This window comes from Sus scrofa, chromosome X (genome assembly GCF_000003025.6).
Source record: "Sus scrofa isolate TJ Tabasco breed Duroc chromosome X, Sscrofa11.1, whole genome shotgun sequence".
Classification (NCBI taxonomy): Eukaryota; Metazoa; Chordata; class Mammalia; order Artiodactyla; family Suidae; genus Sus; species Sus scrofa.
The window spans coordinates 91696435-91713454 of NC_010461.5; the positions used below are offsets into that span (position 1 = coordinate 91696435).

At 36.1% G+C, this 17020-nt stretch overlaps 1 protein-coding gene across 1 annotated transcript in view; it reads left to right on the forward strand.

Moving 5' to 3' along the window:
• Nucleotides 1–12261, forward strand: part of ALG13 (ALG13, UDP-N-acetylglucosaminyltransferase subunit) — a 64110-nt gene extending 51849 nt beyond the window's left edge. The window contains 4 exon segments of the mRNA XM_021080435.1: nt 2426–2617; nt 6038–6078; nt 8070–8250; nt 11328–12261. Coding sequence (XP_020936094.1) covers nt 2426–2617; nt 6038–6078; nt 8070–8250; nt 11328–11593 — 680 coding nt within the window. The 3' untranslated portion in view covers nt 11594–12261.

A 17020-nucleotide genomic window follows, 5' to 3' on the forward strand; every position in this document is an offset into this window, starting at 1 on the left:
CAATTGCTCTGAATGCAGAATTTGAGAGTGTCAAAAAGAAATAACCCACAGTTATCAAGATAAATAATACTTTAATGCACTATTTTTTAAAAAACAAGATTAAGCCAAAAAAATTCCATGATAAGTAAGGTATCAAGATTATTTTTAAAAGACAGGAACTGTGGCCCAGGCTTAGTGTGGGGTGAGTAGGGCACTCACTCTTGAGGTTATATAAGTGCAGGCTTGGATCCTGTCTTTTAGAGTTTGGATATTTTATCGTGGATTTTTTTCCCTTTAATATGGTGGCCCTTTAAATTTTGCACCTCACTGCACTTTAGTCCTGACCCTGACCTTTGATCTCTAGAGAAGCCAGGTCTTCCTGTGTATATTCATGTTCTCTTCTGAAATGTCCTGAAGCAGACTATAGCTACATGGACAGGTAAATAAGCTTTTTCACTGCATTTCATTAGTTTCCATTCATATTTTAGAAAAGTTTGCTTCCATTGTTCTGGGTCCATCCCTTGAACTATACTTGTTAAGTCTATAGAGCCCTGTTAAATCTGTGAATTAAATGTTCATATATCTTTAGAGAAAATGGCAGTTTTGAAAGCTTTTTCTTATGGAGCTTATTGCAATATACATTTTAAAAGGTGATTTCAGACAAGTAACCTCCATATTCTGCCCTTGATTCTCTCAGGTCCATAAGAACATATTTAGCTACCTCTATGTGTAGTAGTTAGTTTTTACCTTGCAATCATAACCATATGCTACTATCTTTAACTTATTGAACTTATTCCAGTTGCTTTTATAAAAATGGTGTGATTTGAGTACTAGTTTATAAGGAATAAGAAGGGGCTTTGTTGAAACCATTATTTTATAGAAAACAAATCCGTAAAGTCTTTATAGCATTTGGAGATATTCTAAGTTAAATTCTTTTTCTAAAACAGTAAAAGTGGAGGTTTCTACATGTATGACAGGACTCCAAAACTCAAGTTATTTGAGCAAATTTTAAAAATTTACTGTTTACTTTAGATACAGTATAATTCATTTTTTGATTCCCTATTCTATGAATTTTAACAATGTATAGCATCGTGTAACCACCACCAAAATCAAGGGAGAACAGTTTTCATCACCACAAAAGAGTTGTTTATCAAGTTTTAAATCATCCTAAGACTTAGATCTCCTATTACTGTTAGCCTGTAGCTAGATATAAGGTATAGATAAATGTATTATTAGTATTTATGTTGGTGAATGAAAGCAATGTGGATTACTTCTAATATGAAGCCTTAAATTCCTCTTTTTAGGGAGTTCCCTGGTAGCTCTGGGTTAAGGATCTGACATTGTCACTGCTTTGGTGCAAATTTGATCCCTGGCCCTAGAATTTTCACGTTCCACAGCTTCACCAAAAAACAAACAAAAAACAAAATCTGGTGCTAAATTACCACAATAACAAGTTTAGCTTGTGTGCACTCTACCTGTACTAAACTCAGTGTTCTAAAATCTGATTTAAACCTTTATTAAACAATGATACTTAAACTTTCTATACTTCTCAGGGTTAAAATTACAATTCAGCTAACAAAATGATAAAATGTAGTACTTTCTAAGTCAGCTAAAATGTACAATTAAACTTGAAAAGTTGTATCATTAATCTTTAAAAATTTTAGCAAATTTATTTAATATAGTATGTATACATGGAGATAAATTATTTTCACCAAGTTGGAACAACATCGTTTATCATAATAGAGGAACATACTGATATTTAAACATAATCGTATTTGAATTTCTTATGTCAAAAACTGGGCAACTCCTAAATGAGGATTATTTTTAAACTATAGTAACAGTTCCAAAAAGTTAAAGGACTAAGATAGTTTAGATTATCCAGCCTATCTGTTTTAGATTCTGTAGGTCCATAGAAATTGTCATGATTTAGAGTTCTCTGTATTCCTCTAATATTTTCAAGTAGGAACCTTTGAGGATTGCTTAAATCTGTATCTGTGCAATTTAGTTTATCTTATTAGCTTCTACATCTTGTGATTTGGCAGATGGCTGAAAACATCCTTAACTTTGTGTTAAGCTAAGTAAACATTTTACTTTAATGGTATTTATTTATGTACCTGTTAGAGATGTTCAAAAATCTTGATAGTCAAAGCTCTACAGATTCCAAGTTTTTTTTTTTTTTTTTTTTTTTTTTTTTTTTTTTTTTTTTTTTACTTTTAATGTCAAGTCATTTCCTTAACTCAAAATAAGCTGTGATGGATTTCTAGTTTTCTACTGGCATGTCTAAGAGAATATGGGCAATTTACCTTCTATGCTTTTGTCTTTATGTCAAACCATGAAACTTAAGAGTTGCTTAACCATATTAGCAACACAAATGAATAGAAGATGAGCTACTGCTTATAAGGTGTTACAGTTGTGCATTGCTACTTTATTTTGTTTCTTTTTTTAGTGATTGCTTCACCATCCTATCCATACCTATCTGCTCCTGTTCCTGCTGCTGCTGCCTCTCTACCACCACCTCCACCACCTCCACCTCCTCCACCACCACCTCCTCCTCCTCTTGAGGTGGGAGAGGCTTCAAACTTACCACCCCCACCTCCACCTTATTCGTGTGATCCAAGTGGCAGTGATCTGCCTCAAGGTAAGTAGATTTTGAGCTTGGGTGAGGGTTATTTAGGCCTGAGCTTCTCTGTTTAATTTTAGAGCATATCTCTCTGTGCTTGATCAGTGCAAATAGGGTGGAGGACCAAATGGAAATTGAATTGAGAGCATAAGGCTAGGCAAGTGACTAAGGAGAGGAGCTCTGAAAGCTGAGAATATCTTCTGCATAGTCAAGCAGTGGATGATCAAGCTGACTCATGCAGCCTGTTTAAGGTAGCTACATGTCTATCTGAAGAGGATTCTCAACTGGATATCTTGCTCTCAACTATTTTTTTTTTTTTTTTTTGCCTTTTGTCTTTTTAGGGCTGCACTCACGGCATATGGAGGTTCCTAGGCTAGGAGTCAAATCGGAGCTGTAGCCGCCGGCCTGTGCCACAGCCACAGCGATGCCAGATCCAAGCCACATCTTTGACCTATACCACAGCTCACGGCAACGCCGGATCCTTAACTCACTGAGCCAGGCCAGAAATCAAACCTGGTTGCTCATGGATGTTACTCAGATTCATTTCTGCAGAGCCACGACAGCAACTCCTTCCCTTGATTTTTCTAGCTGCTTCTCTAGTTTGTCCTTTTTCAGCCCGTTAGGTAGTCACCAAGATCTTCAACTCCATTCTGTTCTTTTTCCCTTCCTTAAAACTTGATTATTAACTTTTATGTACATTATTCCTAAGTCAGTCTGGCCTTGACCTCCACCTACTTGCTAGACATTTTCACTTGGCTTTCGTACTTTCATTTCTGATTCAGTTTGCCTGTAGTGGAATTCCTCATCTTTATCTCCCCTCCCTTCTTTTCTCTCTTTAGGCCATGTAAAACATTGACTCTTCTCCATGATTTTCTATTTTGTTAATAATGTATCATTTCTACCTAATTTACCCAGTATCTAAACTCTGATCCCTTTACTCTTCTCCCCTTACCTACCTACCCCTGCCTAAGATCTTCTTGGCACATAATGCTGATTTTGCATTTTCCAGCATTTTATTATGAAAATATTTACACATAAATTAAATTTGAATTTTGAAATGAATATTCATATATATACCACCTAATTCTATCAACATCTAACTATACTTGCATTATCACATATTTCTCCATCTATCTCTCTGTCCATCAGTTAATCCATCTTTTTGATGCATTTCAAAGTATATTGTAGACATCATCATTCTTTCCTATAAAAAAAACTTCAGCGTACATATCATTAACTAGAGTTTGGTATTTGTTTTTTTCTTTTACTGTGAAGGTAATGTATAATGAAATGGACAAATCTGAAATGTTCACTTGCTGGGTTTTGACAAGTGATTACATGCACCTGTATAACCCAAATCCCTATCAAGGGACAATTACCATTATCCCACAAAGGTCCTTCACCCCACTTCCCAGTCTTTTCCCACCCCATCTCTACTTCCCCGTAGAGACAACCACTATTCTGATTTTTTCTGCCTTATTTTTCACCTGTTTTAGAAATTCATGTATATGTAATGTAAGCCTTCTTAAACTCAATGTAATGTTTTCGAGATTTATCCATGTTGCTGCATATATCAGTAATCTATTTGCTTTTATTACTTGAGTAGTATTTCATTGTACAGGTATTACATGGTTTGTCCATTCTCCTGTTGGGGGGCACCTGGCCTATCTCTAGTTTGGGTCTGTTATGAATAAGGCTGCTATGAGTACTCTTGTAAACGTCTTCATGAACACATGTTTTCATTTCCTTTGGGCAAATACCTAGTAGTGGAATTGATGGATAATAGAGCGGTATGTGTTTAGTTTTATAAGAAACTACTGGTCATTTTTCCAAAGTTGTACCTTACCTCCTACTTTCATAAGAACTCTCTGCCTGTTTTCTACTTCTAAGCCTTTGATAACATGGTGATTCTACTCAAATTCTCTCCCCCCTATTGTTACATCTAACTTCCTATTTAAATCCGATCATGAAAATGATCTCATCCTCAGTTACATTTCAAAGATGTACCTGAGTTCTTATAGTCCTTACCTGTCATTTTTTGAAAAAACAGCTTGAGATACAATTCACATACCATACAAGTCACCCATGTAAACTGTATAATTCAGTACTTTTTAGTATATTCATCAATTTGCACAACCATCACCACTATCTTAATTTCAGAACATTTTTATCACCCCAAAAAGAAACCCTGTGTCCATTAGGAGTTACTCCTTATTCACCCTAGATGGCCCTGGCAGCCACTATTCTGCTCTATAGATTTGCCTGTTTCTGAACATTTCATGTAGATGGAATCATGCAATATGTGGTCTTTTATAGGCGGCCTCTTTCACTTAGCATAGTGTTTCAGAGTTCATCCATGCTGTAACCTGTATCAGTATTTCATTCTTTTTGTTTTTGGCTGAATAATATTCCATTGTATAGATATACCATATTTTATTATCTATTAGTCGATGGACATTTGGATTATTTCCACATTTTTGCTATTATGAATAATACTGCTATGTATTGTTGTGTACAAGTTTTGTTTGGATGTATGTATATACCAAGGGTTGGGATTCCATGACATTTGTGGATGTACTTCCTACTATTATCTTTTCATATTCTTTAGCTTGAACATTAGGCTTTATATTTTACTCCCACATTATAGTCAAAATACAAGCTGATTCTTTTAAATTGGCAGTAAATACCTTTGTATGGATTGAGAGTCTCCAACTTTAAAAAGAGGGGTTTTCTGAGAGTTCATTTGTTAGTGGAACTCAAATTATTATTAATCTTATTTGTGAGAATATACCTGGATTCCAGGTCATTTAGTAAAAATACATTTAGAGATATAAGTGGAATGCTAAGACTCTTCCCTCTTCTCTCATACATCTAGTTTTTGTTCATTTGTAAGATATGTTGATTTCTATGTCTGGAGAAATTTTGTCACCATAGGATATAACTTATTTCGTGTTACATTGCTCATTGCCTCTTTTCTAGTGGTGGTACATAAATCATGTTAAATAAAAACAACATTATTTCAAATGATGCTAGTTATTTTATTAAGCATCATTAATCTTGTCATTTGTAGAGCCTTAGTTTGTACTATATATTAGCCTCATTAACTGAACCCAGTAAGATTGTTTATGTAGTAGATTTGTAGTCTTACACAAGCAAGAAAATGCCTTAACTAGATTCTCTGTAAATATTGGCAGAGTAGCATTCCTGTAATATCTAGAAGTAAAATATGTATTTAGTGATTAAATCTTGGGTCCGAGAATGATGTTAGCTATAGTAGTAGGTAAATGGTCGTTTACAGTAAGGTAGAATTGAAGGTAGTATTGATATGGGAGACTACATTTGTTTTATCTACCTTAATTCTCAAAGAGAAAAGCTTCTAAGTGGTAAGTTTTAATTGCTTATGTCATCTAGTCACTAAAATTTAAATTTTATTTTTAGATACAAAAGTTTTGCAGTATTATTTCAATCTGGGATTGCAGGTAAGAGTCCTGTTAAAATTGCTTTGCCAAACTCTATCTTAAAAATGTAAGCTGTTTTGATAATCAGACTCTTGAACTTTAAAACCCAAAAACAGGGGCCTAAAAGGTTTATTTCTATTTTTATAAGATATCTCTGAAGGTAACACAGGATAGTTTTCCTCATTAGCCTCCCAGTGCTTCAGCTTCTCTTATAAAATCGTCATTAAGTTGTCATGAGTGGGAGTTCTACACAGTATAACTTTATCATATATGGACCTCCATATTTAACATCATATGCCAACCCTTCAGTATGTCTTTGTCTCTCAAAATAACAAATGGATTATATATCCTGTTTACATAAAACATTTTTGTGACTATTTCTGCATTTTTGTGTAAAGTAATCAGACTAATTCAGAGACATTTAAAGAACTGTATTATTTTTAAAGCACTCATGTGTTCATAGATATTTGCCAAAAACTGTTTTTCACCACTTCCCTGAGTTGTAGAAGGGGGAGTATTGACAAACATCTTTTTTTTTTTTTTTTTTTTTAGAGCTGCACATGTGGCATATGGAGGTTCCCAGGCTAGGGGTCAAATCAGAGCTATAGCCGCCAGCCTATTCCACAGCCACAGCAATGGGGGATCCAAGCTGGGTCTGTGACCTACACTGCAGTTCATGGCTTAACCCACTGAGCGAGGCCAGAGATAGAACCCACATCCTCATGGATACTAGTCAGGCTCGTTACTGCTGAGCCGCAACAGGAACTTCCAACAGATATCTTAATATCACTGAAAGGTGTCTCTGATTTCAGGTAAAACCTCTTTTACTTTATCCTTTCCGGGATCATTTTCCCTTTGAAATGCACTTCTGATATAACAAGATGGCATATTTTCTGAAAAGGAATGATGCGTCTTAAGAGTTGGCAGATGATAGTGAACCAGGTAGTCTCCTTAGACAATACTCAGATAAGTTCATATTTTCCAAGACACTGGTTTCCCTAAAACCTTGGGCATTACATTTCCAGAAAACTGTCTTCCTCAACTGTTGCACATTTATAATTGAAAAGTAATTGAGTTTTTGTTCTTTAAGACTATGTTTCCCAAATGCAGTTTCAAGAATTAAAAAAATAAAGTTCAGTTATGCCCCTTCAGTTATGTTTGTTTATTAAAGTCACCTACAGAAACAAGGCCGAGGCATTTTATTTATTTTTAGTATTTTGGATTGTTTTTTGTTTTCTTAGAAATTTAATTATAGTTGTACAATATTATATCCCGTTACAGGTGTACAGTATACTGATTTACAATATTTAAAAGTTATACCTCATTTATGGTTATTATAAAATATTGGCTATATTTCCCGTGTTATGCATTTTATATCAGGAATACAAGGAAATGTAGATTTGGTATTTTAATACTTTCTGATTTTAAAAGTAATAGCATTCATTATTGTACATGTGGAAAATATTAATGTATAAAGAAAACCAAAGTCACCTATATAACCACTATATTTTGATATATTTCCTTATAGCTTATTTATTTTATAAAATATGGACTGTGCCATGTAATTTTGTAAACTTTAACAATATGAACATTTTTCCTTAAATATTTAACAGCGTGTTTTTCTTATTGCCTGTATTATATACCATTATGGATGTATCCTAATTCATTCATCTAGCTTCCTATTGTTGAATATCTAGGTTGTTAAATGTTTTTCACCTTTAAAAATAATGCAATAATAGACATCTTTGTATACAGATCATTGTGTATGTCTATGATTTCCTTGGGATGCTGTCCTAAAAGAATTCCTAGGTCCAAATATGAGATACAGAGGCTGTGAAAGATTTGAAGTTGTTACAGAGAATGGATATTCTAAATGTCATATCATTTAGTTCAAAAGTCATCGTTATCCCACTTGAAAATCATGGCCCAACTTTTTTTTTTTTCAGTGAAGAATAGTACTACTTAAGAAAAGGAACAGTAAAGTGTTTGTTTTTTCCCTTTTTTTGCCCAAGTGTTATCATCACAGCTACTGGCACTCCATGGTCTATGTGCCACAGATGCAGCAGCAGCAGCTTCATGTAGAGAATTATCCAGTCTATACTGAGCCACATCCTCTGGTAGATCAAACCATTCCTCCATTATACAGTGAGGTGGGGAGACAAGATGGCACACAAGCAGAAGTATCAGCAAATTGTGAGTATGTAATGAGATTCTCTGCCAGAAAGACAGTTGAATTTTATTGTGTGTAATTTAATAATAGCCTTCACATGTATCATAAGGTCCATATACTAGACCAGCATTTCTTAAAGCATGGTACTTGGACCTCTTGGGGTCTCTGAGACCCTTTCAAGGGATCCATGAGGGTAAAAGAATTCATAGTACACAGATTTTTATCTCTTCCACTGTGTTACATTTGCATTAAGGGTACAGAAATCAGTAGTGGGTAGAATTGCTGGCATCTAAGCACATACAAAGTAGGGGCACCAAACTGTGCTAATAATTAGTATCTTCATCATTGCCACATGCTCATGATACAAACATGCCAGTTTTATTTTTTTTTGTTTGATCAAAGATGTTCTTATTTTACTAAATTTTTATCTTTGAAAAATTGTACTTAATATTCTATATGGCAAAATAGGAAGTATTCATAAAGTACTCTGCATACTGAAGTAGGATGAATAACTTTAAAGAAAAAGATTTGTGAGCTTGAGTTTCAAGCTTAACTAGCTGACTTTTGGAACACTGTTTTTACTTGAAGGAATGATAGACAAACCATGGTTATTCAGACTTGGCGATACGGCAAACGTTTTTTCAAATGAACAGTGTAAGCCTATTACTTGAGGAATAGCAACTGATAGTTCTTTTTGTCAAAGATAAAAATTCCAGCTTTCAAATACAGGTTTTCCAAAATTCTAGTTTTTTTTTGTTGTTGTTGTTGTTGTTGTTATTGTTGTTGTTGTCGTTGTTGCTATTTCTTGGGCCGCTCCCGCGGCATATGGAGGTTCCCAGGCTAGGGGTTGAATCGGAGCTGTAGCCACCGGCCTACGCCAGAGCCACAGCAACACGGGATCCGAGCCGCGTCTGCAACCTACACCACAGCTCACGGCAACGCCGGATCGTTAACCCACTGAGCAAGGGCAGGGACGAACCCGCAACCTCATGGTTCCTAGTCGGATTCGTTAACCACTGCGCCATGACGGGAACTCCCCCAAAATTCTAGTTTTTTAAAAATTAAAAAAAAATTTATCCTCAACCACTCTTGGCATGTGGATGTTCACAGGCCAGGAGTTGAACTGTATCCACAGCATCAACCTAAGCCACCACAGTGACAATCCTGGATCCTTAACCCACTGTGCCAAAAGAGAACTCCCCCCCAAATCTAATTTTTATCTGCCACCATGAACTTGACAGCTTCCGAATACTTAATTAACTCTTCTAATAAGATAGATGGTAGGGGGGGTATTAATGAATGTGGTTTTTTACATTGTGTAATGAAATGTGTCAACATTTGGGAGATCTGTATAACTTAGTGAAATAATATTTTCCCAGTTACCAGTGTATACTCTTACTAGTGCGTGATTTTGTAAAGATCTAATCAGAATGCAAGGTAAAATAATGGATTTTAATGTTAACAAAGTATAAAAGTCCACCTTACTAATGACCTTTAAGAAATTACCACTTACCTAGTTAATGGTGTAGCATCAAAGGATATCTACAATTATCTGAAAAGGTAGTTATTAAGACCTCTCTTTTCCAGCTACACATCTGTATGAGGCCAGATTTTCTTTACATATTTCAACTAAAACAACATATCATAATAGACAAAATACAGAAGCAGATATGAGAATCCAGCTGTCTTCTATTAAGCCATACATTAGAGGTTATGCAAGTGTGAAACAGTGCCACTGGTCTCACAATTTTGAGGCATTTCGAAGGTTTAGATAGGATCTTTGGACTGTTCTTAAAACAGATCCACAGGAAGTAGCAACTACTACTTGATGGTTGTGATTTCAGCTAAGTCACTTAACCTCCCCAAGGTTGATTTTTCTGTAAAATGGGAAATAGTGTGTTTTATGACTTGTCAGGATTGTTGTTAAGAACTAGATGAGACTTCATATGTATTAGTATACTATGCCTGGTGCATGTGAAGAATGAATTTCCTTTTTCTCCTTGATTTTCTTAAAGCATATTAGTAGTTTTGTAATATTAGCACTGTAGAATCTTACCCATCATGTGGTGGCCCATGGTAATAAAAATTAAAGCATCAACCTTAATTACATTTTTGTTTCATGTACCTTTTATAGAGCTATTTTTAATTGTAGTAAAATGAGACAGTGGCAGTCTTAATTTCACAAAATGAACTCATCGTAAGTTATCCCAAGTAATCAAAGACTCCTTTTAAAAAAATTTATATAGTCACTATAATTAAGGTCACAGCAGAATCTATTTCCACTGAAATTGATTCACGGTAGCAAAAGTGCTGTAAAATTAAAATGATGCTAGGATCTTAATGACATTCAAAAGATCACACTTAAAATGTTTGGTCTTTGGGATGCTCTTCAGAACTTAGTATAGACTAGACTGTAAAAACTAGACTGTAAAAAAGTATAGACTAGACTGTTAAAACACTTGAGTTTTTAGTTGCTAAAGTAATATAAAATGTTTATTTGGATGGTGGGTGTTATACTGGAAAACTATTTGTAAACTTAATTGTGACCAACTCTTATAAGAACTTAATCGACTAGAATTACTCTAGGGAATGTTTCTTAATGTATTTATTTTTTAATGACTTTTATTTTTCCATTATAGCTGGTCTACAGTGTTCTGTCAATTTTCTACAGTATAGCAAAAAGACCTAGTCACACATACACATATACATTCTTTTTCTCATCCTCCATCATGCTCCATCATAAGTGACTAGATATAGTTCCCAGTGCTATATAGCAGGATCTCATGGCTTGTCCATTCCAAAATCTTTATGTATTTAGTGTTTTGGTACCTAAATCATCCCAGAAAGATGGCTTTCTCTAGGTAGGACACATGTGACACATTGTACACACATACGTAATTTTTTAATTAGGAAATTTTCTTACTATCTTTTAGTAGCCTGTTTTAGTCACTGATGTTCATATCTAAAGTGCTCTGCTGCAATTTCTATGATCTTTTTTATAGTTAATGCTAAATTTCATTTTTACCTGTCAATAGCCATTTATATTGACATTTAGTGGACCTTTGTATATGAAGTATTCTGTATGCTCTCTTTGTTTCAGGTCCTTTTCCAAATGCTGACCCTGCCTCTGTCCCTCATGGAGCAGTCTATTATCCAGTAATGTCAGATCCCTATGGGCAGCCACCTTTGCCAGGTTTTGATTCCTGCCTTCCTGTTGTACCAGATTATCCCTATGTTGCCCCCTGGCATCCAGTTGGTGCAGCATATGGTGGTTCTCCTCAAATTCATGGTGCTATGACTCCTGGGCCACTTGGCTATGTTGCTTCATCTCCCTCAGCTTCTCATTATGTACCTCAGAATATGTGAGATTCAGCAGTACAAAGTATTCTTGCACTGCCATTTTCCTTGATGTTTTGGTTTTTAAAAAGTGTTTTATGTTAGTGTTTAAGTGATTTAGGATGATTAGAGTGGTTACTATTGTATCTGTCTTTAAGATTATTTTATCTTTTGGTTTAAAATAGTACTTTAAATATTACTTTGGGTTGTGAATAAGGAAATTGAGATGGATGTACAACTAGCCCCATATTTGAGCATTTTTCATTGTATTCAGCTATTTTCCTGTCAGCCAGCTTGTCAACTTTATATTAGCTGATGGTACCAATTGATAAAAGGAATAAATCATACGAGCTATTTCCTTGGTTCAGATGTCACATAGCATATTAAGCCGTGCAAAACTGGAAAAAAACTTCTACTTGTTTCTAGAAAATAAAACAACAAAATCAAGAGCATTTGCTTCTGGGTAACAAACTTAGTATTAAATGCGAGAGCTCTTCAGGCTTCTTAAGAATTGTCTGAACTGAGTTGTGTTCTATGATATTAATCAGTTTCGAAGGCACATGGTGCTCTGCTTTAGATTTATCCCATATGCTATTGTTTAATATTGGATTTCTGTAACTGTTTTACTGCACAGTATTGAATTGATGTCCTTTGCACAGTTAGCAGTAAATAAAAATTAGCATTTAAAATTGCTAAAATGAGTGAGATTTCCTTCTTTTTTGCTTTTTCATGGCAGCAAAGGGTACCAGACATTTGATTATTCCAATATGTTTTCTCCCTGGTATTTTGGTTGCACAAAATGTGAATCTATAGCATGAACTGGTGGTGGGGGCTCGGTTGAAATGTTATTTAATCTTAAGACATTGCAGCACATACTACCATATCTAGCTCTTTTCCTTTGAGAATGCTCCTTTTAAGTTGTCTTCTGTTCTTTTTTAAAAATCTATTAACTCCCTTGTGGAATTTTAATCTAGACTTACTTTCTCATTGTCCTATGCTTGTAACAGTTGTTGAATCTCTAAATTTTTGTTTAGATTTATTTTGTATCTCTCCAGGCTGGCCTTGTCTTCAGCTTTCTGTGAGACATATTTTATCAGTCAGCGTCTCTCTTCTCTCTCTTTGGGTATCTGCCCAAAACCCACAAGGTTTTCTGTATTCATTAGTTATCCTCTGAGGGTAATTCATGAATGCTTTGCTCTCACCCACAAACAGCTATTTTAAAAGTGTTCTCTGGTTGTCACAAAACCTATTTATATTGCCTCCTTTAAAAATGCTTGTGACTCATTCTGTTCTTTCCCACCTTCAGCTATATCCCAGGTAAAAACAACCGTTTCAGACCTAGGGCTCAAGGTGCTTGAACAGTTGAAAGAACTAGAGTGGAATCCATTGCAAAGAAGCTGTCTTATGTTCAATATACTGTTCTCAAGATGATTGATAATCATGAGTTACAAATCAGTGTAGTAGTTAAGGTTTCTGCTTCATAGTAGACATGTTACTGGTAGTGTTTTGGTTTTGCATCCTTAATCTTAAGAAGTCCTTGCTCTACAGGTTGACATCTGGCAACCTTAGTAAAGAAAGATGGGGAGTTCCCGTCGTGGTGCAGTGGTTAACGAATCCGACTAGGAACCATGAGGTTGCGGGTTCGGTCCCTGCCCTTGCTCAGTGGGTTAACGATCCGGCGTTGCCGTGAGCTGTGGTGTAGGTTGCAGACGCGGCTCGGATCCCGCGTTGCTGTGGCTCTGGTGTAGGCCGGTGGGTACAGCTCCGATTCAACCCCTAGCCTGGGAACCTCCATATGCCGCGGGAGCGGCCCAAGAAATAGCAACAACAACAACAAAAGACAAAAAGACAAAAAAAAAAAAAGAAAGATGGACAACAGTACACTGATCTATATAAGAACCTAACTCTATGTATTCATGTTTTAGCTTTTTCTCTGCTAACCTCCTGGGTTTTTAATTTGTGCAGCCTACAAATTGCTTTGTAAAGGTTTATTTTAGTCAAGCTTGAAACATGGAACAACCCCTCTCCAACATGTTTCGAATATGCCAGCATTTCTGAAATATACATAACTCACAGCAGGTGATTGTCCTGTATCTTCAACTGTCAGTGGTTTGCTAATTAGCTTCTAAGCAGTGTTTTAGAAGGTTGTAGTCTATCTTGAGAACATGGGTCTGGAAACTATGGTTTTTGAGATAAGCACATTTGTGTTAGACTTCCAGTTGATGTCTTTATATTTTAAACTTATGGGTTGCTGCTTTGCTTTGATTTCCATTACTAATTAGTGCAGTTTAATGAGATGCTTGTAATTGACTTAAAAGCCCAAAATCAACCTGATTATTACCAGTGGTGAAATCAGTAGTACATATGGTCTGTTTAAATCATACAAGTATAGTCCATTTATTTATGTTTTACAATCAGACTTCTCTAAGAAATAATCAAGGAGTGTGCCCTGACCCTCCTACTTTCGGAGTTGGAAAGGTGACAGTAACCTCTACTGCTGCAGAAGTCTGCAGTGGTTTTTGAAGGCAGCTTCCAGGTAAAAGGGAAGTGGTCTTTCTGGTAAAAAACAAAAAAACTGTGTTTAATCAACCTATAGTGTGAATATAGTAATGTCACTTCTTTAGCTGCTGTTGATGTTAAAAAGGACATCTTGTCTTTCCTCTGCTGCTATACCCAAATTTCATCCATTTAGAATTATTGGGGGAAGAAGGCTATAAAGGCACTGTGGTTTGTCCTGGACCCTTTACTTTCACCCCCTTCCTAAGATAAATCTGGTTATACCAAAGATAGAAAATTGGATCATTTCCATAGTGAGGAAAAACATTTAGAATTCATTTTTATGCTGTGTATTCTCAAAACTAATTTTGGTTGCTCTTGATTAAGAGCAGATGAAAATATTGAATCTGTTTTACTGTTGAAATTCAAGACTTAGGAATTTAAAACATCTTTCATTTCCTTAGAGCCTCTCATCAAGGTGTAACCTTTTAATTAGCTTTGGAAATAAAACTATAAACAAACAAATCATGATTTTTTTTATGTGAACACCACACATTCAGAACTTAATTCAGACATAAATCTCCATGAAAAATGAAATAGTTCTCTGGCGGAGGGTGGTGCATGAGCTTAGTCTAGACTTTTTAAAATCTGGGACAAATTTAGTCCATTTTGTATGAAACCTCTTTAAAGCCATTTATAATTATAATAAGAATTCAGGAGAACTAATACAGCAAAAAGCAACCTCTTGTTTCCTTGTTTTATCTAGAATGTTAAATTTCAGTTGAAGCAACTTGGTTTAGAACACTTCTCCCCTGCCTCAGTTTTATGAAAAAGAATTTCAGAGATGTGTGGGGAGGTGTAGCTTCAAGAAAGGATGGACCTGAGTTTAGGTAACTAACTACTGCGTGACTGGAACTGCTTTAGAGTGATAAATTTGGCATAACCTAAAAATGCTCTGGGGTTTATAGATGACAGATTAGCTGCTGGTTCATAACTGTTAAATAATAACTGTTGAAGTTTGAGTTGATTGTGCTATTCCCTCTACTTTTGTGTTTGAAATTTTTCATAATAGTTAAAAAATCACCTTGGGGGCTGTCTGGAGAGAGTGTTTATAAAATTAGTAAGAGTTCAGGATATTAAACATTTTTCCTTGAATGGTGAAAAGAAACATTTTATTTAATATTTATTTTTTCTTTTATGGCCACCCAGCAGCATATGGAGTTCCTGGGCCAGGGATCAGATAGATCCAAGTTGCAGTTGTGACATATGCTGTGGCAGCTATGACAGCATGGGATCTTTAACCCACTGTGACAGGCCAGGGACTGAACCTGTGTCCCAGCACTCCAGAAACACCAGCAATCCTTTTGTGCCACAGCGGGAGCTCTGAAACAAGATTTTAGAGATGCTTTCGCATAAAGTTCATAGGTACCTTTGTTAAGTAAGCTATCTAGAGGTTGGAGAAAGCATATAGTATAGGCAATGGAATTTCAAGAATATTCACTTGCTACATGCAAAACTATATTAAACCATGATGTTTATTTGTAGTTGAAACTATTCGAGGCGAGTGAACCACTTCAGGTTTTACTGCTTCACTGTTTTCCTAATAATAACAGTTTTGAGTTCACTTTTCTCCTACAGCTGCCAGAGGGGAGCCTAGAAACCAGGAAATCCTTTAGTGTTGAAGAGCTATTTTTTTTTCCTGTTAAGTGACTCAGGCCAGTGGCTAAACCTTTTGTGAGAGGGTTGGGGAGTGACTCCATAGAACTGAGGTTAAACTGAATTAATTCTTATGAATTCAGGCCAGGTAATGAATAAAATACGAAGATCTATTTTCACTGAACATTAATAATAACATTCATTTATTGGTGTTATATAGGTTATCAGTCCACTTAATCAGCAAATATTTTCTTGCAGATCTTATGATTTTTCATAAACTATGTGGTAGAGATTTTTCAAATCATTTACAAATTGTAGAAAAAATATTCTACCCTAGTACTAGAGCTCTAAAGTTCTTTTTTTTTTTTTTTTTTTTTTTTTTTGTCTTTTGTTGTTGTTGCTATTTCTTTGGGCCGCTCCCGCGGCATATGGAGATTCCCAGGCTAGGGGTTGAATCGGAGCTGTAGCCACCGGCCTACGCCAGAGCCACAGCAACGCGGGATCCGAGCCGCGTCTGCAACCTACACCACAGCTCACGGCAACGCCAGATCCTTAACCCACTGAGCAAGGGCAGGGACCGAACCCGCAACCTCATGGTTCCTAGTCGGATTCGTTAACCACTGCGCCACGACGGGAACTCCTAGAGCTCTAAAGTTCTTGATCTTGATTTGTTTTATTTATTTAAAAATTTTTTTTCACTTATTTATTTATTGCTTTTTAGGGCCAAACCTGCAGAATATGGAAGTTCCAAGGCTAGGGGTTGAATCAGAGCTGCAGCTGCCAGCCTATGCCACAGCCATAGCAACACTGGATCCAGGCCACGTCTGTGACCTACCACACAGCTCACAGCAACACCAGATTGTTAACCCACTAAGCGAGGCCAGGATGGAACCCACATCCTCATGGATCCTAGTCAGAATAATTTCTGCTGAGCCATGATTGGAACTCCCGTTTGGGGCAATTTTTAAGTCTGAGGGAGCTCCCGTAAAGTTCTTGACTTAAAAAAAAAAACTTAGAGTTCCCATTGTGGCTCATCAGAACCCGAATAATATCCATGAGGACTCGGGTTCGATCCCTGGCCTCACTCAGTGGGTTAAGGATCCAGCATACCTATGAGCTGTGTTGTAGGTTGCAGATGCAGCTTGGATCCCACATTGCCATGGCTGTGGCATATGCTGGCAGCTGCAGCTCTGATTCAACCCCTAGCCTGGGAACTTCCGTATGCTGCGGGTGCAGCCCTAAAAAACAAAACTAAACTAAAAGAACAACAACAAAAACCTCTTTTATTCCCTTGCTGGTGTATTA